At 42.1% G+C, this 25,508-nt stretch overlaps 1 protein-coding gene across 5 annotated transcripts in view; it reads left to right on the forward strand.

Moving 5' to 3' along the window:
• SCN8A (sodium voltage-gated channel alpha subunit 8) overlaps nt 1-25,508 on the forward strand; it is a 279,033-nt gene that overhangs the window by 146,804 nt on the left and 106,721 nt on the right. For all 5 annotated transcript variants that reach the window (XM_073613696.1, XM_073613692.1, XM_073613693.1 and 2 more), the window contains 2 exons: nt 1,598-1,661; nt 13,609-13,750. In XM_073613696.1, coding sequence (XP_073469797.1) covers nt 1,598-1,661; nt 13,609-13,750 — 206 coding nt within the window. The remainder of the gene's footprint in view (nt 1-1,597; nt 1,662-13,608; nt 13,751-25,508) is intronic.

The following is a 25,508-nucleotide window of genomic DNA, read 5'->3' on the forward strand; positions in this document are numbered from 1 at the left end:
CAAAAGAATTCCACCACATGGATCACTGAGCCCCAGGGTTCCTCACAAAACACTCCTCTCAAGCATGTATAACCCCAGAAAGACAGAGAAGATGCATAGTGCTCACCGTTTTAACTTTACTCATGAAACTACACAAAATAACAATGTTAAGGAACCAGTTTAGAGCAGAGTGGAGTCTGCAATCTCGAAGCAAACAGAGGGGTGGATGGCTAGAGAGCATGCTGCTCTGGGCTTCTAGCAGTGTATGGTAAAACACACACAAGTTCTGCGGTGTGGCTCTAAGCCGGTTTCTTAACATTGGCGCTTGTACTATTCAGCATTGTGAGTGCGTGTGTGTGTATATATGTATGTATGTGTATATATATATATATATATATATATATATATATATATATATATATATATAATTCTTTACATGTAGCAACAATGCATACAGCATACAATTAAAGCCAGACAGGTTGGCAACATTTCAGGTCTTTATATCACAAAGATAAATAAAAAAAACGCATATTAAGGACATAAGTCAACCTAAAAAGCAATTGAGCCAAGACATAAATGATTACTGTCCGAGACATCAATTTTACTTTATATTGTGGGTAAAAAAGAGCAAAGTCAAAAGTAGGAAAGGATAAGAGAGTGAAATTAGAGGATAAATAAAAAAAAGGGGGGGGGGGGGGGTAGTGATCCTGAACTGCAAGCCTGCAAGCTCTCTGTCTATCCCGAGCTGGAAGCCAAGAAATCTTTGTATCCACCAGAATATCGAAATTGCATCCAGTAGAACCATGTAAACCTCCTGCTTCCTAAGGGTGAGAGTAGGTTCCTCCATCGCTTAAATATCATTTACAGATTTTATCCAGTGACTGATTGTGGGTGGTGAGGTGGAAATATCACTGTGCTGGGATACCTGTGCTTTACACCTTCAGCAGGTAGGGACAACCTCCGGGAACATGCAGTGCAATTTCGTCTCTATACCAGCTTGGTAACAATTTGTAGTGAGTGTATACTGTATATTTTTATGTGGTTTAATGAATAGAGTTCATTTGGTGAGCACAATGCATCTTCTCTGTCTTTCTGGAGTTATACTTGCCTAAGAGAGGTTTTATGTTATGAACCCTGGGGCTCAGTGATCCATGTTGTGGAATTCTTTTGATGAGATGTTTGATGCTGATATCCTCCATCTGCCTTTGTATTGTCTTGTAATTGAAAGGAGCACGTTCATTCTGACCTTTGTAATGAAGGTCTTCTAACCAAGGTGAGAGAACACCTGAGAGGGGTTGGTAGAGGTGCATGCATAGAAGGAACGTTTGTGACATACATCATGAGGATATGTGGATATTCCTTTTATTTTTATGGACTTTGTCACACAATATTTTGGACCAAGTTGCAAATCTTTTGGACTATGTCTTCAAAAAAAGTTTCCTTTCACTTTTGTACATGTATGTTTGCGCACATTCCCATGTATAATTTTATGTGTTTTATATTTTTTTATTATAAGTGCAGCACATATTTTATACACATTTTAAATAACTGAATAGCTGTCAGTTTCGAAACACATTTACATGTAGATTCTATAATATTTTCTTTGTACACTTTTTAGCAAACTTTTACAAAGTGCCTGGAGCTATCGATCCACTACTTTGTGGTAATAGCACAGATGCTGGGTAAGTAGTCTACTGTTTCTTCTTCCTGTTGGTAAAATGTTGGTAAATGAAGGTAATTTTATGTGCACTTGATCATAGAGGAAACTACCTTAACAACAATCTGAGTAGTTTTAATAGTCTAATCCGGTAGTTAAAGCTAGCATGCTTTAGTTATTTACAATATGTACTTTTTCTTTATGTATTGTACTACTCAACAAAGAAGAGCATTTGTATCTGTGTTAAAGTATTCCAGTAAATGGATTTTAAACTTTACTGATTCAGCTCCCAGTCACAGCAGCTGTATGCCTCAACCAAGGTCAGTACTCTACGCTTACCACCTCTCAGGACAATCTGTCTACTCATGCCCCAGTACACCAGGCCCTTGCACCGCAGCAAACTAAAGACACCGCTATGCAGATAATAGACAATACACCTTACCATGGGGCTGTTACCTCCTACCAAGTGCACTGCCCCACAGCTGCAACCCAACATTACAATCAACTCTAAGCCAGTGTCGGCGGTATGAACATCTTTGCACCACCATACCTCCCAAAGTTGCTTAATCTCAGCTCCACAGCCAATTAAACAAATTTTGCTCTGCATGCAGCTGTCCATCCAAAGTGTGAAAACACAGACATATCACCATTTGTGAAATACATGCTTCACAAACAGTTCACCAAGATAGGTCTCACCAAGTTCAATAAGAAACCTGAAAACTACAGAGGTTGGACATCGACTTTCAAAGTCACAATCAGTCAACTACATGTCACAACTAAAGAAAACAAAATCTTCTTATCAGATGGCTAGGTCCTCAATCTGCTGATTGTATCAAAACCTCAACGCTGTTTGCATTTACAATCCTGAAACAGGTCTTAACACTGCTTGGGGCAGACCTGAATATAGCTCCAGCAGCCCAGAAGCCATTGAAGATGTTTTATTTAAAATGTTGCAAAGCTTCCCACAAATATCTAGCAATGACAATCTAAAGTTTAAAGAGCTCAGTGATCTTCTCTTGGAGCTTCAACCCGCCAAAGCCGATAACCACATACGTGGCCTCAGTTGCCTAGATACTGCTCGTGTGGGTAACCCAATACTCTCCAAGTTACCTTATGGTATACAGAAAAAAATGGGCATCACTTGGATCAAGTTAAAGAGAAGAAAATAAAGTCTCCTTTCCTCCCTTTTCTTACTTCTGTGAGTTCATTGCTAGAATTTCGGATACTAAGAATGACCCAAGTTTCTCTTTTGAGGAGTCCAACCCTCTTCGGTCCACCTTCTCTAAGGCCTGAAAGCTCACACATTTCATATAGAGACCACAGAGGTCCAGTGTCTGTAAAAAGGGCTGATATTTTACCTGCACCTAATACAGTCCCTCAAAAGACTGATCAGAACAAGAAAATCGAGAACTCAAATCGCCAATGTCCCATACATTATAAACCACACCGACTTAAGAAATGTATCGGCTTCAGAAAGAAACCCTTACAAGAATGCAAAGAGCTTTTATAGAAATGTGGAGTTTACTTCAAATGCTGTACTTCCACAGAACAACATGCTAAAGACTGTAAGGTTACTATTAAGTGCATAGAATGCAACAATGATGATCATACAAAAAGAACTCCCTGGCGGAAGAGACCTGGGAAGCATAGGGGTTACTAATGGTAGCAAAAGGATCATAATAGAGTGTTATTTAAGAAAAATATAATTTATTGATATCAAGCAGGTAAAAAAGCAGTATACAATTCTGCCAACCTATTTGTTTAACAGCTTCACATAAACATCGGTTATCCATATCAGCACCAGTGTTGGATGCATAGGAACATGGACAACAAACAAGGAAAAACATGAAATAAAACGACATAAACATAAATCAAACTGGACATTCGGACGACATCAATACGCAGGTGTGATGTCATGCATGAATAATCACTTGGGGAATGTCCTACTTTTCAAGTTCCCTGAATCGAGGAGAATGACATCCAATCTGTGTATGGCCCCAGGGGTAAGAAGCTGGCGAGTGATCCTGACAATCATGGGATATGGGATGAATTACTAGTGATCTGTTAAATGTCAACAGGGGGTTAAGTGTGGTCATGGACAGGAAGGAATATAAATCCTCCAGTTCAGGGGAACTGTAAATGCAAAGTTAAGTAGCAGATCAATGTTCATAACAGGAGTGCTATTAGACCCGGGAACATAGAGTCCTACAGTAATTGACATCCAGGTTTAAGGAGACATTTCTTCCTATGTATCCTGTTTGTTCGTGTTTGTATCCATCACTCTGTGAGGCAGCTTGCACCACCTTGTCTCGGCTCCTAATCCCGGTTACAGCAGGGCTTGCTGTGTGTGGCATCACATGACGCTAGTGACGTCAACGTGTTTCACTAGGGGAAGTAGCGTAGCACATGATGATCATGTGCAAGCTTTTTATCCATTTCAAAAAAGTCCCACTCTGTCCACACATAATACCCCCAAAGCAAAGCATGGCGAGGCGAGCACAGACCAAACAGTGCTTCGTACTCCAGTTTTCTCTATGTGTACATATGTCTGTGGAGAAGGACTCTGTGACAAATCCTGTGGCAAAAAATGCTTAATTCATGCACACTCCAAGGGTCAACCTGAAAAAGCTGTAAGACTATATATTCATAGTTTCATAGTTGGTAAAGTTGAATAAAGACACTAGTCCATCCAGTTCAACCTGTGTGGGTGTGTGTGTGTTCATTTCGATAATCATTTTCCATATCCCTGTATATTGTGTTCACTAAAATGCACGTCCAAGAGTCTTTTAAATCTAACAATACTTCCTGCTGACAGCACCAATTGTGGAAAAGAGTTCCACATCCAACCCCCTACGCAGCTCAAGGTAAACCGCTTGTCCTCCAATCTCATTGAGTGGCCCCATATCTTCTTACACTCCCTGAGACTAAATAGCTTCCTACCTACGCTAGGATCACCATTGAGATATTTGTATATCGCTATCACATCTCCTCTTAAGTGTCTCTTCTCCAGGGAGAATACATTTAGTGCTTGTAGTCGTTCCTCAAAATTGAGGTCCTCCCATCCCCTTAATCGTTTTGTTGCCCTTCTCTGGACTCTCTCCAGTTACAGCACATCCTTCCTGAGGATTGGTGACCAGAACTGGACGGAATGCTCCAGATGTGGCCAAACCAGAGTTTTATAAATTGGCAGGATTATCATTTTATCCCTTTTTAATGCATGCTAATAGTCTGCTTGCTTCGCTTGCTGTGGCTTGACATTGCATTCAATTGCTCAATCTGTCTTCAACTAAGACCCCCAGATCTTTCTCCATCCTGGTTCTCCTCCTAGTGAGTAACACGTGTTTATATTTTTAGCCTCTAAGTGCATTACTTTACATTTTTCAATATTAAACCTTATTTGCCATGTAGTTGTCCACCCCATTAATTTATTGAGGTCTTCTTGTACAGTTTCTATGTCCTGCTGTGATGTTATTGCCCTGATTTTCTGTTGTCAGCAGACACTGAGAATGAGCTATTGGCCAAAAGAATTGGTCCCAGGACAGAGCCTTGGGGTACCCCACTTACCACTCCAGACCAGCCTGAGCACATGTTAATTATCACCACCCTTTGGATGCGCCCCTGTGACCAGTTTTCTATCCAAGAACAAACCCTATGATCCATGCCTACATACCACAGTTTGTAGATTAAGCGTCTATGGGGGACTGTATTAAATGCTTTTGCAAAATCCAGATACACTATATCCACAGGCCTACCTTTCCCCAGATGGCAGCTCACTTCCTTGTAGAATGTTAACAGGTTGGTTTGGCAAGAACAGCCTTTCGTAAACCCATGCTGATTACTACCAATTCTACTGTTTTCATCAGCAAATTCTTGGATATAGTCCCTTATCATCCTCTCCAATAATTTACATACTATCGATGTTAAACTGACAGGCCTGTAGTTTCCATGAATATATCTCTATCCTCCTCTAGTCAGTCCCATCCCCCCACACTTAGAAACACACATGAGGGAACACATTTAACCCCTTTATCACCCCCTAGTAATAACCCCTTCCCTACCAGCGACATTTACACAGTAATCATTTAGCACTGTAATCATTTAGCACTGTCAATGGTCCCAAAAAAGTGTCAAAAGTGTCTGATCTGTCAATGTCGCAGTCCCGCTAAAAATCGCAGATTGCCGCCATTACTGCTAAAAAAAAAAAAAAAAAAAAAATGCCATAGATCTATTCCCTATTTTGTAGACGCTATAACTTTTGCACAAACCGATCAATATACGCTTTTTGTGATTTTTTTACAAAAAATATGTAGAAGAATATATATCGGCCTAAACTGATGAAGAAATTTCTTTTTCTTTTTTTTGGATATTTATTATAGCAAAAAGTATAAAATATTTTTTTTTTGTCAAAATTGATGCTTTTTTTGTTTATAGCGCAAAAAATTAAAACCACAGAGGTGGTCAAAGCTCTGTTTGTGGGGGAAAAAAAGGACATCACTTTTGTTTGGGTACAGCATCGCACAACCGCGCAATTGTCAGTTAAAGCGACGAAGTGTCGTATGGCCTGGTCATTAAGAAGGAAAATCTTCCTGGGCTGAAGTGGTTAATATGACTTTTTTACTTTATGGTTTAGCTACCCAGGTTTAACCTTCATTCGTCTATTTGTATTGCCCATTGGAATGCACTGGGTGATACCTTTATTTAAAGCATGTTCTTAAAGCATTCCCATTTTTCCTTAGTGTTTAATGTTTCTTGGTCCCATTTAATCTCTTGTAGTATTGAGCGCAGTTTAGAAAAGTTGGCTCTTTTGAAATTGAGTGTTCTTGTACTACCCTCGTGCCTCCTTTTCCTATGATTTATTCTGAATGTAATTATCCTGTGATCACTAGTTCCCAAGTTGTCCCGTATTTCACATCTGCGACCAGATCTGAGTCATTTGAAATTAATAGGTCTAGCAATTCTTTCTAGTCGGGGAATCCACCAATTGGGACATGAAGTTGTCCTGTAAGACATTTAAGAATTGACGGGCCTTTAAAGAGTGAACTGTCCCTTCTGCCCAGTCAATATCTGGATAGTTGAAGTCCCCCATAATAATGACATTGCCCTGCCTCACCTCCATTTCCAACTCTGATAGGAGATCCAACTCCTCCTCTTCCTTCAGGTTAGGGAGTCTGTAACATACCTTCACCCAACAATCTGTCCATCCGGTCCACGTTGTACTGAACCTGAGCGACTGGTAAACAACCTACCGTTCGGCGATCTCGGTCTTTGTGATAGATTACCCTATCTATCCTCCAATAATTGAGTCCCCTACCACCAGTACCTGCCTAATCTTGAAATATTATTCTAGATGATCAGAGTTACAGGTCTCTTGCAATATCAAAGCTTTTTGACCTGTTAAACGTAACAGTAGATGCCTTACCATACATCCTGGGTACCTGTGCTGACATTACAGAAGTTTCAGGCAGGAAAGCCACTGGTCTTGTAGTAGCTCCCCTGAATGGCAGTATAGAAATCCCATTGTCCACTCTCATTGAGTGCAACCAGATTCCAACCAACAGAGAAGAGATACTTACTCCTGCAGCTGCCTCTCACCACTCACACTTGAGAGGCATAACCAATCACATACCAGCTCTTGACAGATATGCCAATATTCTCCTGTTTCCCAGGAGAAACATCCCAAGAGTACGCAAGGCTTACCAAAAAATCAAAGGACCACATGACGTACCATATGCCCATTGCTTGGGCATATGGTACGTCATGTGGTCCTTTGATTTTTTGGTAAGCCATTGCCCAGCGCCAGGATCTAGGCTGGGTTATTATAAGCATTGTCTGTCTGGGTAATGTCAGGGGGTCTTCCGCAGTTTTCTTTTTTCAGAACATGGGTCATGCCATTACCTATTTTGAGCAATGCCCATATCACTACCAGGGCAAAGAAGTCTTTGCAGTAAAGGCTTTCAACAGATCTTCACACAAAGCAGTAACAAGGCCCTTGATTTTTTGGATTATAGTGTCAGCACAACAGTGTTTGATGTAGCAACTAAAGACAATGACCTGGCAGCCACCATGAAAGACACGGAGTTCCTAAAAATCATGAATAAGGAGTTTTATCAGGACATAGTTGGGTGGCATCCCTACCATTTTGTGTCACCAGAAAGACACTACCAAATAATGTTCAGCATGCAGAAGTACAATTAACTTTTTTACAATGCACCCCAAACAGAAAACCTGAGATGCAGGAACAATTTGTTGACTTTATGCAGAAGGTGTTTGTGAGAGATCATACTGAGCCTGCAGCACCTCTTAGGGAAGGACATAAATGTTGGTACCGCTTATGTTTTGGCGTGTACCATCCTTGCAATCCAGATCAGATCAAGGTGGTCTTTGATTCAAGTGCTCTCAACAATGTAATTTTCACTGGGCCTAATCTGAACAACAACTTTATAGGAGTTTTGCTCTACTTCAGACAAGAACCAGTTGCTTTTATGGCCAACATTCAGCATATATTCCACAGTTTCATCATTCAAGAAGACAACAGAAACTTCCTCAGGTTCCCATGGTATTGCAACAATGATGAACCTATCACAATTCACATTGATTCAATGTTTGAACTGGTTAATCCTAAATCTGATAAGGAAATGAGAGCTAATACCATTACACTCAACACCTCTGGTAAGTCAGAGTTCTCATTGTTTTAAATGCTTTTTGAGGTGGTCCTCTGTTATAGGAGCTATCGCACAACTTATCCATGTTGCTCATCAATTTGCAACCAATACTGAGGACCATGAAGAGTGTTGTGAATAGCACATCTGTAAAGTACCTCCCACAATCAAGGAGATTTCACAAGCAGAAAACGTCACTATTTGGGAGATTGTTGACATATCAAAGAGACCTAACCTTTCTAAGGATAGCCCGCTCTGCAAATTGAACTCGATGCTTGATCATGACAAGTTGCTTCAAGTTGGAGGTTGCATATGGAAGTCTAATCCGTTCAGTGAGAAACAGAATTCCCTGATTGTTCCATGTCAACATCTCATCACTGCACTGCTGGTTAGACATCACTATGACCAAGTCCAGCACCAAGGACCGCACTTTACGGAAGGAGCAGTAAGGTAAACAGCAAATGGCAGAGCTCTCAGCCAACAATGTTCATAGATGACAGTGGAAACAGGTTCAGCACCTTGCAAATGTCTTCTGGACTTGATGAAGAAGGAATACCTTTGCAACCTTCAAGGTCATGATAAATGGCAAACTAGCCAGTGATAGACATAGTACTCTTGAAAGAAAAGAATGCCTGCCGTAACCATTGGTTTAAGGGTCTCATTATAAAGTCTGCACCAAATAATGATTGAAAGGTTCGCAAAGTAGAAGAAGGTAATTAACTACTTCCATACTGGGCATTTTCACCCCCTTCCTGCCCAAGCCAATTTTCAGCTTTCAGCGCTGTCGCACTTTGAATAACAATTGTGCAGTCATACTACACTGTACCCAAATGAAATTTTTATCATTTTTTCCCCACTAATAGAGCTTTCTTTTGGTGGTATTTGATCACCCCTGCGTTTTTTATTTCTTGTGCTATAAACAAAACAATAGTGACAAGTTTGAAAAAAACACAATATTTTTTACTTTTTGCTATAATAAGTATCCAAATTTTTTTTTTAAACAAATTTTTTCCTCAGTTTAGGCCGCTACGTATTCTTCTACATATTTTTGGTAAAAAATATCGCAATAAGCGTATATTTATTGGTTTGCGAAAAAGTTATAGCGTCTACAAAATAAGGGGATAGATTTATAGCATTTTTATTATTAATTTTTTTTTACTAGTAATGGCGGCGATCTGCGATTTTTATCATGACTGCGATATTGCGGCGGACACATCGGACAATTTTGACACATTTTTGGGACCATTCACATTTATACAGCGATCCGTGCTATAAAAATGCATTGATTACTGTATAAATGTGCCTGGCAATGAAGGGGTTAACCAGGAGGGGGCGCTGTAGGGGTTAATGTGTTGCTAGGGAGTGATTCTAACTGTGGGGGGAAGGGATTCACAAGGGGAGGAGACCGATCGGTGTTCCTCTGTACAAGGAACACACCATCAGTCTCCTCCCATCTGACAGGACTGTGTAAACACACAGATCCACGGTCCTGCTCGGTTACCGGGCAATCGCGGGTGCCCGGCGGACATCGGGGCCACCGGGCATGCACACCGGGACCCTGGGCTGCCTGGAAGGCTGCGCCGTCATATGATGGTGGCCCAGAACAACAGCTGCACCGTCCCGCCGTCATATGACAGCGGGCGGGCAGCAAGTGGTTAAGGAATGATCAGCACTACTCTACTTCAGGCCTAGCAACAAGCCAAAATCGTTCCAGGTCGACATCACATTACTGCCCTGCTGGTTTGTCATCACCATGAGCAAGTTCAGCACCAAGTACACTTTACAAAAGGAGTAGTTGGATCTGCAGGGTTTTGGATTGTCAGGATGAAAAGATGCATATCCTCCATCCTTTACAAACATGTCAAGTGTCAAAAATTGGGAGGAAGGCACCAACAACGGCAAATGGCAGAGCTCTCAGCTGACAGATTAAGCACAGAACTGCCCTTGACTAATGTTCAAAAAATGAACAGATTCAGGTGTAAACAGGTTCAGTACCTTACCAATGTATTTTGGAGTTGATGAAAGAAGGAGTACAGTTGTGCTCATCAGTTTACATACCCTGGCAGATTTTATGATTTCTTGGCCATTTTTCAGAGACTATGAATGATAACACAAAAACTTTTATTTCACTCATGGTTATTGTTTGGCTGAAGCCATTTATTATCAATCAACTGTGTCTACTCTTTTTTAAATCATAACGACAACAGAAACTACCCAAATGACCCTGATCAAGAGTTTACATACCCTGGTGATTTTGGCCTGATAACATGCACACAATATGACACAAAGGGGTTTGAATGGCTATTAAAGGTAACCATCCTCACCTTTGATCTGTTTGCTTGTAATTAGTGTGTGTGTGTATAAAAGGTTGATGAGTTTCTGGACTCCTGACAGACCCTTGCATCTTTCATCCAGTGCTGCACTTATGTTTCTGGATTCTGGGTCATGGGGAAAGCAAAAGAATTGTCAAAGGATCTGCGGGAAAAGGTAGTTGAACTGTATAAAACAGGAAAGGGATATAAAAAGATATCCAAGGAATTGAGAATGCCAATCAGCAGTGTTCAAACTCTAATCAAGAAGTGAAAAATTAGGGGTTCTGTTGAAACCAAACCACAGTCAAGTAGACCAACTAACATTTCAGAGACAAATGCCAGAAAAATTGTTCGGGATGCAAAGAAAAACCCACAAATAACTTCAGGTGAGATACAGGACTCTGAAAACATGTGGTGTGGCTGTTTCAAGATGCACAATAAGGAGGCACTTGAAGAAAGATAGGCTGCATGGTCGAGTCGCCAGAAGAAAGCCATTATTATGCAAATGACACAAAGTATCCTGCTTGCAATACGCCAAACAGCATAGAGACGAGTCTCAAACCTTCTGGCACAAAGTCATTTGGAGTGTTGAGACCAAAATTGAGCTTTTTGGCCACAACTATAAATACTTCATTTGGAGAGGAGTCAACAAGGTCTGTGATGAAAGGTATACCATTACTACTGTGAAACACGGAGGTGCATCGCTGATGTTTTGTGGATGTGTGAGCTACAAAGGCACAGGAAATTTTGGTCAAAATTGATGGCAAGATGAATGCAGTATGTTATCAAAAAATACTGGAGGAACATTTGGTCTATGATGAAAGGTATACCATTACTACTGTGAAACACGGAGGTGCATCGCTGATGTTTTGCGGATGTGTGAGCTACAAAGGCACAGGAAATTTTGGTCAAAATTGATGGCAAGATGAATGCAGTATGTTATCAAAAAATACTGGAGGAACATTTGCATTCATCAGCCAGGAAGCTGCGCATGGGACATACTTGGACATTCCAACATGACAATGATCCAAAACACAAGGCCAAGTCAACCTGTCATTGGCTACAGCAGAATAAAGTGCAGGTTTTGGAGTGGCCAACTCAGTCTCCTGACCTCAATATCATTGAGCCACTCTGGGGAGATCTCAAATGTGCAGTTCATGCAAGACAGCCCAAGAATTTACAGGAACGGGAGGCTTTTTGCCAAGAGGAATGGGTAGCTTTACCATCTGAGAAGATAAAGATCCTATCCACAAATACCACAAAAGACAAGCCGTCATTGATGGTAAAGGGGGCAATACACGGTATTAAGAACTGGGGTATGTAAACTTTTGATCAGGGTCATTTTGGTAGTTTCTGTTGTTATTATGATTTAAAAAAAGCAAACACAGTCGACTGATAACAAATGGCTTCAGCCAAACACTAACCATGAGTTAAAGAAAAGTTTATGTGTTATCACTCATATTCTCTGAAAAATGGCCAAGAAATCATAAATTCTGCGAGGGTATGTAAACTTATGAGCACAACTGTACCTTTGCAACCTTCAAGGTCATAGCAAATGGCAAACTAGCAAACCCAACCTACAAGTCAATGAAGTAGTCCCCTTGAAAGAAAAGAATGATTACTACAACCATTGGCCTATGGGTCTCATTACAAAGACTGCGCTAAATAATGGTGGAAATGTTTGGTAAGCCAAAGGAAAAGGATTTGTCTTCTAATCCAACAACTTGATTTAAAGGGAGGTAAGAAGGACTGGTACATTTTGCTGCCTACTGCTCTGAAGAAACTGATTCAAAGGGAGGTAGGAAGAACTGGTGCATGTTGCTGCCTTTTCCTCTGTAGAACTTGATTCTACAGGAGGCAAGAAGGACTGATGCATTTTGCTGCCTTCCCGTCCTAGGATACGCATAAAAACTGTCTTCTGTGCCATCTTACAGACAGCAATGACTCCTAATGACTTTACAAATTTTACAATATGTGAACGTTTGCATTATTCTTCCATGGTCTTCCCCTTTCTTTTTTTTCAGACGTTATCGTTACAGGAATATTCTTCTCTTACAATGTTCGGACTTGTTTTTCAATTGTTTAGTATTTGAAATGATAGATTTCGTCGGGGAGTACACATGCATTGTTGATTATTTCTCTTCAAATAATTTTGTCCCTTCCTCACTCCATAGCTAGGAGATGCTCAATATAGCTAGTCCCACCCTCTTTCAGTGTGTCTTTAGTTTCTGTTCTGAGCACATATAACTTTTCCATTAAAGTGTTCTACAATCAGCAAGAAGTCATTTGGATCGAGTCACTGCCTGCCAATGCTGCTGATATTGTAAGTTGGGGCAATCTCACCACAACTAGATCAGTTATAAAGATCACACTTATGCCCCGTACACACGGTCAGACTTTGTTCGGACATTCCGACAACAAAATCCTAGGATTTTTTCAGACGGATGTTGGCTCAAACTTGTCTTGCATACACACGGTCACACAAAGTTGTTGGAAAATCCGATCATTCTGAACGCGGTGACGTAAAACACGTACGTCGGGACTATAAACGGGGCAGTGGCCAATAGCTTTTATCTCTTTATTTATTCTGAGCATGCGTGGCACTTTGTCCGTCGGATTTGTGTACACACGATCGGAATTTCCGACGACGGATTTTGTTGTCGGAAAATTTTATATCCTGCTCTCAAACTTTGTGTGTCGGAAAATCCGATGGAAAATGTGTGATGGAGCCTACACACGGTCGGAATTTCCGACAACAAGGTCCTATCACACATTTTCCGTCGGAAAATCCGACCGTGTGTACGGGGCATAACAATACTTAGATGGGGAAAGCAGAAGAACACTGGATATGGAATATATAAATATATGATAAATAGACCTAAAAATCATGTTTCTGAAAGCTTAAAAAAATAATAATGAAAATTCTATGAAAGATAACCCTTTGTGATATAAACGCTTGTGTTCTACTAATATTGGAGTCTGAATTATCTTTTGTTTTTAGGCAATGTCCAGAGGGATACACGTGCATGAAAGCAGGCAGGAGCCCCAACTTTGGTTATACCAATTTTGATACCTTTAGCTGGGCCTTTCTTGCCTTATTTCGCCTTATGACTCAGGATTATTGGGAAAACTTGTACCAGTTAGTAAGTAAATATAATGTCTTTATTTTCTATTTGATGTTTATGGTTGTGCCCTTATTAATAAAGACAAAACACAAAAAAATCTAAAATTTACAAAAATAAAACATATTTCTGAACTATAGAAGAAAGTGCAACGCTATCTAGATCCCATGTGACCACCACATAGGCTAGTGCTGCTATTTACATCAATAGATAAATGCTAAATCAAAATTACTATTATAATACATACTGCAATCATTGAAGATTATGCCTTGTGATAACAAGGTGACCATGTGCAAAAAATATATACCGTATTTATTGGCGTATAACACGCGCTGGCGTATAACACGCACCCCAAGTTTAGGAGGGAAGTTTAAGGAAAAAAAGTTTTAGGAAGGAAGTTTAAAGGAAAAAAAACTTACATTTTAAATGCCCATCAATGCAGCTTTATCAGTGTCCATCTGCAGCCTTCCCCATCATTGCAGCCTTACCCAGTGTCCATCTGAAGCCTTCCCCATCATTGCAGCCTTGCCCTTTGTCCATCTGCAGCCTTCCCCATCATTGCAGCCTTGCCCTTTGTCCATCTGCAGCCTTCCCCATCATTGCAGCCTTGCCCAGTATCCATCTGCAGACTTCCTCATCATTGCAGCCTTGCCCAGTGTCCATCTGCAGACTTCCCCACCATTGCAGCCTTGCCCCGTGTCCATCTGCAGACTTCCCCACCATTGCAGCCTTGCCCCGTGGCCATCTGCAGACTTCCCCATCATTTCAGCCTTGCCCTGTGTCCATCTGCAGACTTGCCCATCATTGGAGCATGATGTGTGCCCATCTGCACTTCAGTCTTTCCCCTGTTAAGGAGGGAACGAGCGCCGCTGAGAAAGACAGAGCCGGATGTCCTGTGTACTCGGCTCGTCTCGCGAGTCCCGCTCAGTCCCGCCCCTTGGCACAGCTCCTATGATGGAAACAACACCAGCCCAATGGCGGGATGTAAATGCTAGGAGGTGGGACTAGGCATGACTGTGAGCGGAGCCGAGCCTAGCCGAGTACACAGTACACTCGGCTCGGTCTATTTTGGTGCCGCTCGTTCCCTCCTTCCCCTCAGAGACAGCAGGGATCAGCGTATAACACGCACCCACAATTTTCCCCTGATTTTAAGGGGAAAAAAGTGCGTATTATATGCAGATAAATATGGTATATATACATATAGTGCATCCACTTATATGTACAGATAGTGCTTTGTAAAGTGCTCCAATAAAAAATGAAAAAAACAATAAATTATTCCAGGGCAGTAAAGTGCTAATGTGCGAAATTCTTCAATAACATGTGTTAAATAAAAAACATAAAGTCCATTCCAATTTAATCCAATCCACTGATTATATTGGAAATGACCAAACGTGTGCTTGTGTCCACTCATGTGCTCCCCCTTTGGTGTATGCGCTCACCTTAGAGCATGTGACCTTGCAGCTAATACTGTTTTATATAATATTTATTAAAAATGTAACAGACGCCCCTTTCATAAGATACTCACATTTAGTGGGTGCTGCAGTGCACCATTCTATACAAATGCCGAAAATCTTTAAAAACGCTGAGCTGATGTGTCCCCCTGTCAGTTGGGCATGCTGTCAGTTGTAGTCCCCCTGTCAGCACCGACTAAATGTGAGGACCCTATGAAAGGGACATCTGTTACTTTTTTAATAAATATTATATAAAACGGTATTACACTATCTAGTTACCTTTGTCATATTTTTATGTGGAAAAACGCACAAGCAACTAGCCCAAGACCCAAGTACAGACATTGAACCCAGAGTTGGTTCAGAAGCGTGTTTTGACCAAGATAAGCTGCAAGGTCACACTCTCTAAGGTGAGCGCATACACCAAAGGGGGAGCACACAAGTGGACACAAGCACACGTTTGGTCATTTCCAATATAATCAGTGGATTGGATTGAATTGGAATAGACTTTATGTTTTTTATTTAACGCATATTATTGCATGAAGAATTTCGCACATTAGCACTTTAGTGCACTGGAATAATTCTTTTTTTTCGTTTTATTATCAGAGCACTTTACAAAGCACTATCTGTATATATAAGTGGATATATATATATATATATATATATATATATATTTTGCACATGGTCACTTTGTTATCACGAAGCATAATCTTCAATGATTGCAGTATGTATTTTAATAGTAATTTTGATTTAGCATTTATCTATTTATGTAAATAGCAGCACTAGCCTATGTGGTGGTCACATGGTAAGATCAAGATAGCACGGCACTTTCTTCTGTAGTTTTCTTGGTCAGCACGAGCATATGGGATGTGATCAGTGCTAGCAGCTATCCAGATTATTAACTCTCATAGAGTATATGGTAGCTTACAAGAATCCTCTTATTATGTAGATATTTCTAAACTAGGTTAGAGCTTCGTAAGGCTTCTTTAGTATTACAGGAATGCTAGTGTACAAAAAAAAATGATAACTTTACTACAGTATTAATCAATCATTTCCTGAACTCCAGGCAGATATGCAAAAATACTAATTAACAGTATTCATTAAAATTCATCAAGTTTATACTTGCTGGTTTAGGAATTGGCCTTCCATAATTCCTTTGCACCACAGAACTGAGACTGTGGGAGTGAGAGGCAGCATTAAAAGCCAGTCAGAACTCTGCATGTATATGTGATGATAATGCACATGCTGATAGGAGAGTGGTAGGGTAGGAAAAGGAACGGCTAAATTGGCGTGTTTTTGTTACTTTGTTCATGTTTGAGGGTGTGATTTTTCCTAGGTTGTACTGCTGCAGTGGAGGTTAAAATGGAGCCTCACCCCCCCCCCATTTTTCCTCTCTTACCCCTATAGCTTTGTTCTACACAAAAAACATACACACCCAGCTTCTGTAGTGATCCGCTACTCTGCACCGCCACTTTCCTCTGTTGTCCTCAGGGGGCCACATGTCTCTTTTGGGTTCTTGCAGATGTGCCCCCACCCTTCCCTGATGATGTGCCATGGTGGCCGTGCAGTGGAGTACCCTGCAGGCCCCCTGGGATGTGTGACATGGGTATCCCAGGAGGCTGCGGGTGACAAATGCATCATTCTTTCCTAGCTAAGAAACCAGGATGTTTTGGAATGTGTCCCCAAAAAGGTATTTAAATAAAATTTAAAATATATGATTATGAAAGAGAAAGGGGTAGGAGGTGAATGAGAGAAAGTGGGTTGTGGGGGGGGGGGGGTGTTGAGGTCCGCTTTAAAGATTTTGCTTTGCTATCATGCAGGAGTGCCTGGATCACAAAGCTGGTTGCACAGAATTAATGATCCCTTGACATTAAACATTTTTCCTGTATTAGAAATTTGTATTAGCTGCTTCAATATTTTGAAGGTGGCCATTCAATGGGCTGCATTTGAACTTGTGAGAATGAGGAGAGTTAGGTAAGTACTGTAAGAGCAGTGTCGGCAGGATATGTCAACGGAAGTCTTTTTTTTATATCTTTTCCCCTGTGATCCAAAAAAGCAGAGTCTGAGTCTAATGCTGCCACTTTTTACAGAACTAAAGTATATATATGCATTTGGATTAAAATCAATGATTTATTTAAGCTGTAACTTAAGTTACAAAAAAAGCAAAAATTACATATATGCTTCAGGTTTCAATCCTCAAATGTTTCATCCTGTTTCTTTAACATTTTGGACATTTAGTCCCAATTATAATCTTAGAATCATTCCAGAGCTCCCCATCTGCATCCATTTCCTTTATACCTGTGTCTTCAGTTAATTCTGTTCTCTCAATATCTCCCTTTATAGGGATGAACCTGAGTGAGACAGCACATCTCCCTCAACCCTTTGAGTTTGCTCCTCCTTGCTAGCCACTGGATGGCGCAGACTTTAACTATGCTAAGGTGATCAATTGCTTGATTACTGTTCCAGAAGCAGGTCTGATAGCAACTGATGGGCAGACTGCATAGCTAAAGACTACAACATGCAGTGTGCAGCCCCCTTCCTGTAACATAGACTTTTAAAGGATATCCAGGGATATCTAGGGATATCTAACGATTTACTAACTGCTAAAACTAACAGCCAGTACTCCATACTCCTACTACTTGACCTCTCTGCAGCCTTTGATACTGTTGACCACCCGCTCCTTCTCAATAAACTACATCCCCTTGGCCTCCGAGATTCTGCTCTATCCTGGTTCACTGCCTATTTATCACAGCGCTCCTTCAGTGTCACCTACAACTCTGTCTCCTCCTCTCCATTGCCCCTTTCTGTTGGGGTCCCCCAAGGCTCGGTTCTTGGACCCCTTCTCTTCTCTATCTACACCTCCTCCCTTGGTCACTTAATAACTGCCCACGGCTTCCAATACCACTTATACGCTGATGACATCCAAATCTATCTGTCTACTCCTCACCTCACTCCTTCAGTCTCCTCTCGCATTACTAACTTACTAACTGACATATCAGCATGGATGTTGCACCACTTCCTTAAACTAAATCTCTCTAAAACTGAGCTATTAATATTCCCCCCGCCCGTGCCCCCTCCATGACTTTTCCATCAAAATCAACAATGCAACTATCAGTCCCTCCCCTCACGCCAGGGTACTAGGTTTAATCCCAGACTCTGACTTGTCATTTCAGCCTCAAATCCAATCGTTGTCAAAAGTTTGTAGAATTCACCTCCGTAACATCTCTAAAATTCGCCCCTTTTTAACAAATGAAGCCACCAAGCTCCTCATTCACTCCCTTGTTATCTCTCGCCTTGAATATTGCAACTCCCTCCTCATTGGCTTACCTCTCCATAGGCTATCCCCTCTTCAGACTATCATGAATGCTGCTGCCAGACTTATCCACCTTACCAACCACTCAGTGTCTGCCAACCCTCTACTCCAATCCCTACACTGGCTCCCAATCACCCAGCGAATTAAAAATACTAACCACAACATACAAAGCCATTCACAACTCTGCCCCGAGCTACATCACTAATCTTGTCTCCAAATATCACCCAGATCGACCTCTCCGCTCTTCTCAAGACCTCCTGCTTTCAGGCTCTCTCATCTCCTCCTCCCATGCTCGTCTCCAGGATTTCTCCAGAGCCTCTCCCACCCTCTGGAACTCGCTACCTCCATCTATCCGGCTATCCCCTACTCTTCAGGCGATCCCTGAAAACTCATCTCTTCAGGAAAGCCTATCACGTCTCCAACTAATCTCCTACCACTTCCACCAGCTCATTCCCCACGTTTATAACCTTTTGTACCACCTGCCCCACCCTATTAGATTGTAAGCTCTTCTGAGCAGGGCCCTCTTAATCCTCTTGTATTTTATTGTATTATAACTGTATTGTCTCCCTTTTATATTGTAAAGCGCTGCATAAACTATTGGCGCTATATAAATCCTGTATAATAATAATAATTTGTTCTTTCACTTTTGTAATCATCAGGAAGTTGATGTATCAATTCTCCTGCTGGCTGTTAGCATATCTCCCAAAGTTTGAACTTCAGTATGAGGGACACTTAAGAGAGGAAGTGTCACTACGCACACCACAGCAAAAATGGGTGTGGCCAAATGATTATGGGTGGGAGAGGCTTATGGGCGTGGTTAAACAAAACTCGGCTTCCTGCTTTGATTGCTGTGCCACAAACAAGAGTCTTACAGACACAAACCTCAGCACAATAGTTTAAAAAAAAAGAATAAAAAGCTTCCATTACAAATGGTTTTGCACACACTGTGGAAGAGTGTGTTACACAAAGTGTGGAAGGATTCAGGAGTGCATTACGTACAGAGTGTGAGGTTCAGGAGTACATTATGTACAGAGTGCAGGGTTCAGGAGTACATTAGGTAGAGAGTGTGAGGTTCAGGAGTGCATTGCATACGGAGTGTGAGGTTCAGGAGTGTGTTACGTACAGAGTGTGAGGTTCAGGAGTGCATTACGTACAGAGTGTGAGGTTCAGGAGTATGTTATGTGCAGAGTGTGAGGTTCAGGAGTGCATTATGTACAGAGTGCAAGGTTCAGGAGTTCATTACGTACAGAGTGCAGGGTTCAGGAGTGCATTACGTACAGAGTGCAGGGTTCAGGAGTGCATTACGTACAGAGTGCAGGGTTCAGGAATGCATTACGTACAGAGTGCAGGGTTCAGGAGTGCATTACGTACAGAGTGTGAGGTTCAGGAGTGCATTACGTACAGAGTGCAAGGTTCAGGAGTGCATTACGTACAGAGTGCAGGGTTCAGGAGTGCATTACGTACAGAGTGTGTGGTTCAGAAGAATGTTACGTACAGAGTGTGAGGTTCAGGAGTGCATTATGTACAGAGTGCAGGGTTCAGGAGCGCATTAGGTGGAGAGTTTGAGGTTCAGGAGCGCATTAGGTAGAGAGTTTGAGGTTCAGGAGTGCATTGCATACGGAGTGCGAGGTTCAGTAGTGCATTACGTACAGAGTGCAGGGTTCAGGAGTGCATTACATACAGAGTGCAGGGTTCAGGAATGCATTACGTACAGAGTGCATGGTTCAGGAGTGCATTACGTACAGAGTGTGGGGTTCAGGAGTATGTTATGTGCAGAGTGTGAGGTTCAGGAGTGCATTACGTACAGAGTGCAGGGTTCAGGAGTGCATTACGTACAGAGTGCAGGGTTCAGGAATGCATTACGTACAGAGTGCAGGGTTCAGGAGTGCATTACATACAGAGTGTGAGGTTCAGGAGTATGTTACGTACAGAGTGCAGGGTTCAGGAGTGCATTACATACAGAGTGCAGGGTTCAGGAATGCATTACGTACAGAGTGCAGGGTTCAGGAGTGCATAACGTACAGAGTGTGGGGTTCAGGAGTATGTTACGTGCAGAGTATGAGGTTCAGGAGTGCATTACGTACAGAGTGCAGGGTTCAGGAGTGCATTACATACAGAGTGCAGGGTTCAGGAATGCATTACGTACAGAGTGCAGGGTTCAGGAGTGCATTACGTACAGAGTGTGGGGTTCAGGAGTATGTTACGTGCAGAGTGTGAGGTTCAGGAGTATGTTACGTACAGAGTGCAGGGTTCAGGAGTGCATTACATACAGAGTGCAGGGTTCAGGAATGCATTACGTACAGAGTGCAGGGTTCAGGAGTGCATAACGTACAGAGTGTGGGGTTCAGGAGTATGTTACGTGCAGGGTGTGAGGTTCAGGAGTGCATTACGTACAGAGTGCAGGGTTCAGGAGTGCATTACATACAGAGTGCAGGGTTCAGGAATGCATTACGTACAGAGTTCAGGGTTCAGGAGTGCATTACGTACAGAGTGTGGGGTTCAGGAGTATGTTACGTGCAGAGTGTGAGGTTCAGGAGTGCATTTCGTACAGAGTGCAGGGTTCAGGAGTGCATTATGTACAGAGTGCAGGGTTCAGGAATGCATTACGTACAGGGTGCAGGGTTCAGGAGTGCATTACGTACAGAGTGAGGTTCAGGAGTATGTTACGTACAGAGTGCAGGGTTCAGGAGTATGTTACGTACAGAGTGCAGGGCTCAGGAGTGCATTACGTACAGAGTGCAGGGTTCAGAAATGCATTACGTACAGAGTGCAGGGTTCAGGAGTGCATTACGTACATACAGTCACTTGTTATCCTATGCATACAGGAACTTCTAATGTCCCTGTAACTCAGGATATGCTGGCAGTCGTAGTCCCCCTGTCAGTATGGTCATGCTGGCAGTTGTAGTCCCCCTGTCAGTATGGTCATGCTGGCAGTTGTAGTCCCCCTGTTATTATGGTCATGCTGGCAGTTATAGTCCCCCTGTCAGTTGGGCATGCTGGCAGTTGTAGTCCCCCTTTCATTACGGGCATGCTGGCAGTTGTAGTCCCCCTGTCAGTTGGGCATGCTGGCAGTTGTACTCCCCCTGTAAGTTGGTTATGCTGGAAGTTGTAGTCCCCCTGTCATGGTCATGCTGGCAGTTGTAGTCCCCCTGTCATGGTCATGCTGGCAGTTGTAGTCCCCCTGTCAGTATGGTCATGCTGGCAGTTGTAGTCCCCATGTCAGTTGGTCATGCTGGCAGTTGTAGTCCCCATGTCAGTTGGTCATGCTGGCAGTTGTAGTCCCCCTGTCATGGTCATGCTGGCAGTTGTTTGTAGTCCCCCTGTCACTTGTCATGCTGGCAGTTGTAGTCCCTCTGTCAATTGTTCATGCTGGCAGTTGTAGTCCCCCTGTCACTTGGTCATGCTGGCAGTTGTAGTCCTCCTGTCAGTTGTTCATGCTGGCAGTTGTAGTCCTCCTGTCAGTTGTTAATGCTGGCAGTTGTAGCCACTCCAGTGGTTAATAGACTGCAGGGTGAGGATCTGACTCCACACTGCGGGGTCCTCCGTCACCACACTACTCTAGACCCTCCTGGTGGCCCCGGCATCCATCCTCTTCAGCCCACCGAGGATCATCGACCTCACCTGACCCTCATTTCACCGGGAGACCGCTGATCTGTGGTGAGTAGAGTCAGGAGGAGGGGCAGGGTGCCACTCTGTGGTGGGCGGAGTCAAGAGGAGGGTCAGGGTGATGCTCTGTGGTGGTCAGGAACAGGAGGAGGAGCAGGGTTCCCCCTTGTGGTGGGCAAGGTCAGAGGGGGACAGGGGGGCGCTCTATTTGTGGGGAGTCAGGAGGCAGTTTGTTTGAGCACAGGTTGCCTGACAAAGGGGACGAGACACCTCAAACGCATATCGGCCCGCCTATCCCCGACATCAGAGGATTAATTTGACAGCTACGCTTTTTCCTCATTGCGGCTGGCCGTACCCCAGCCAGCTTTCCCACCAATCCCTGGCTGTGCTAGATGTACTTCACACTGCTGCAGGTCCTGCTCTGCTGTTACCATATAATGGAGTAATGCGGGACAAAGCCCCTGTACTCCGGGACTGTGAGAACAAAGGTGAAAATGCGGGATGGTCCCGCCCAATCTGGGACTGTTGGGAGGTATGCTGTTAGGCTTTGTTCACACAGAGCACTTTGATCGGTGCCCCGTGCAGAGCCCCCATGCACAGGTGTTACATTTTCAAAATAAGAAAATAATATTTCACTAATACTAATACAATGTTTTGTGTCAAAATTGATTAATCCTCTGCATTAATATCTGATGTTATTAATGTGACTTTGTTAATCATTTAACCTTTTCGCTGCCAGGCCCTGCGCAATTTTTCTATAGCTTTTTTATTTTTCTCATACAGCTTTTAGAGTATGTACGACTCCCCAAACCATATATTTTCTAAAAGCATATGACCAGTAGATTAAAAATAAGGTGCTACTGATTTTAAGCTCCTGTGATATTTGTGCATATGTTTATCAAACAATATATTTGATAAAAGTACTCTAAAATCATTATTAGAAGATATAAACAAAGCAAATTTTACACAATTCCTGCTAAATTCCTAGTAAATATAAAAGCTTAACCTGTATCAAGTTAATAAATAACAAATATTTGTAAATTTTAAATTATGTCTTTTTTGCAAAATGATGAAAATTAAACATACGCAAAAATGTAAATTTCTCAAAAAATCTGAAGGTTTTCATTTTTCCCTTAACGCTTTCAAAGTTTATAGAAGAACCCCCAAACCATATATTTTCTAAATGCATATGACCTGTAGAATAAAAGGAAAGTGCTACTGATTTTTAAGGCCCTGTGATATTTGTGCAAATGTTTACCAAAACAATAGTTTAGCTAAAAATGCACTTAAATCATTATTAGCAGATACAAACAGCAAATTTTACAAAATTCCTCCTAAATTCCTTCTAAAAATAAAAGCTAACCCTGCACTGAGTTAGTAAATAACAAATATTTGTAAATTTTAAATTGTGCCTTTTTGAGAAATGGTGAAAATTGGATGTAACCAAAAATTTCTCTAAAAATCTGGAGGATTCATTGTTCGCTTACAGCTTTTCGAGTCTGAAAGCACATGGCCAGTAGAATAATAAAAGGTACTACTGATTTTTAAGGCACCGTGATATTTTCACAAATGTTTATCAAATCAATATTTTTGCTAAAAATTCACTTAAATCATCATTAGTAGAATCACAGATGGCGTAATGTACAAAATTCCTGCTAAATTCCTACTAAATATAAAAGTTAAAACTGTATTGAGTTAATAGATAACAAATATATGTACATTTTAAATTTCACCTTTTTGTGAAATGGTGAAAACTGAAGGTACGCAAAACTGTAAATAAAAACAATTTACTACAAAATCTGAAGGGTTAATATTTTTCACTTTCAGAATTTGAAACGACCCCCCAAACCATGCATTTTCTGAAAGCACATGACTTTTAGAATATAAAAAGTGCTACGGATTTTTTGAGCCCCGCAATAATTGCGCAAATGTTCATCAAATTGGTATTTTCCCTAAAGATACACTAAAATCATTATTAGTGCACATAAACACAACAAATTCCTGCTAAATTGCTACTAAAGCATCATTCACATGGGGCATACAAAAGTGTATGCCCTTGGAGGACCGTGTTTACCTGCACCAGGATGCACAGGTTTTTCCGTGCAACCCCTTGCAGGCAGTTCCATTTATGTCAATTGGAATTCAATGGCTGCATAGGCATAGCTGCTGCTCCCAGTTTGACATGCGTGTGGGTGTGGGTGTGGGTGCATGACCCCGAATGAAGACAGTGTAAGCTCAGGGAATTTAGGACATTAACCTGGACCAACATGGATGTTGAATTGGGAGCTCTGTTCACGCACTTGTTACATCTCAAATGACATCAATGGGACTGCCTGCACAAGGATGCATGCAAGTATGCCCTGTGTAAACAAGACCTTAAACCCCTTTTACACGAGCAGACCGATCGGGTCCGCCTGTCCGTTTTTCAGGTGGACCCGATCGGACCACCCATTGTTTTCTGTGGAGAGGCTGATGTAAATGCACATGTTTCAATTTACACCTGCCTGCATCTGATTCAATCCAGTCCGCCAAAAACAGACAAATGGGGATCTGTTCCCCATCCATCTAGCAGATCGGATGGGATGAGAATCAGATGGAAACGGACATCTGACTGCCCCATAGAGAACAGCGAGCTGTGTCCATGTCTGCTGTGCATCAGCGGGGATCACACGGACCGGTCACCCGCCTGCTCAGCAGGAATCAGCAGACAGATCCCCCGCTGAGCAGACGCATCTCTTTGTCGGAAATGTGAAATGGGCCTTACTATGTTTTTTTATTATTTTTTTAATGTTTCAACTTTTTTTTTTACATTTATATTTTTTTATATATTTTTTATATTTTGTACTTTTTTTGGGGGGGGGGGTCTTTGGTGAGATATCAGAATTTTAAACAGACCCCTGATATCATTTTTTTGAGGCAGAGAAGAGGGACTGAAGAAAGTCCCTATCTCTGCAGCCTAAGCTGGACATTACATGAATGAATAAGAAGCCTGTATAGAGACTCCTGATTCATTCATAAACTCACAAATAAACTGACACATAATAAGCTTGGTCTACAATGCTCAGTTATCAATGGACACAGGAGTGATCTGTATTGATCGCTGCCTGTGTCCATTTTAGTACAGGGATGGGGCTGGTAAACATATGTTTACCAAGCCCCCCCCAGCCCCAACCTCATCCGTTCTTCAGCCTGTCAGCTAGCCAGAGCTGAGTGCCGGCCAGCAGCTGCAGGCAGCGGGAGGGGAAGGAGGACTTGCCGCCCAGCAGCAGAGGATCGAGTTGTGGGGGGGATAGGAGTGATGGGGAGGACATGAGGGTTTGCATGGGGGGGTTGGATTGGCATGGGGGGAGGAAATCAGTGCTGGGGGGGAGGGGGGTATAAGGAGATAGGAAAGAATAGGGGAGGGTAAGCT

Source organism: Aquarana catesbeiana, linkage group LG02 (assembly GCF_042186555.1).
Source record: "Aquarana catesbeiana isolate 2022-GZ linkage group LG02, ASM4218655v1, whole genome shotgun sequence".
Taxonomy (NCBI): Eukaryota; Metazoa; Chordata; class Amphibia; order Anura; family Ranidae; genus Aquarana; species Aquarana catesbeiana.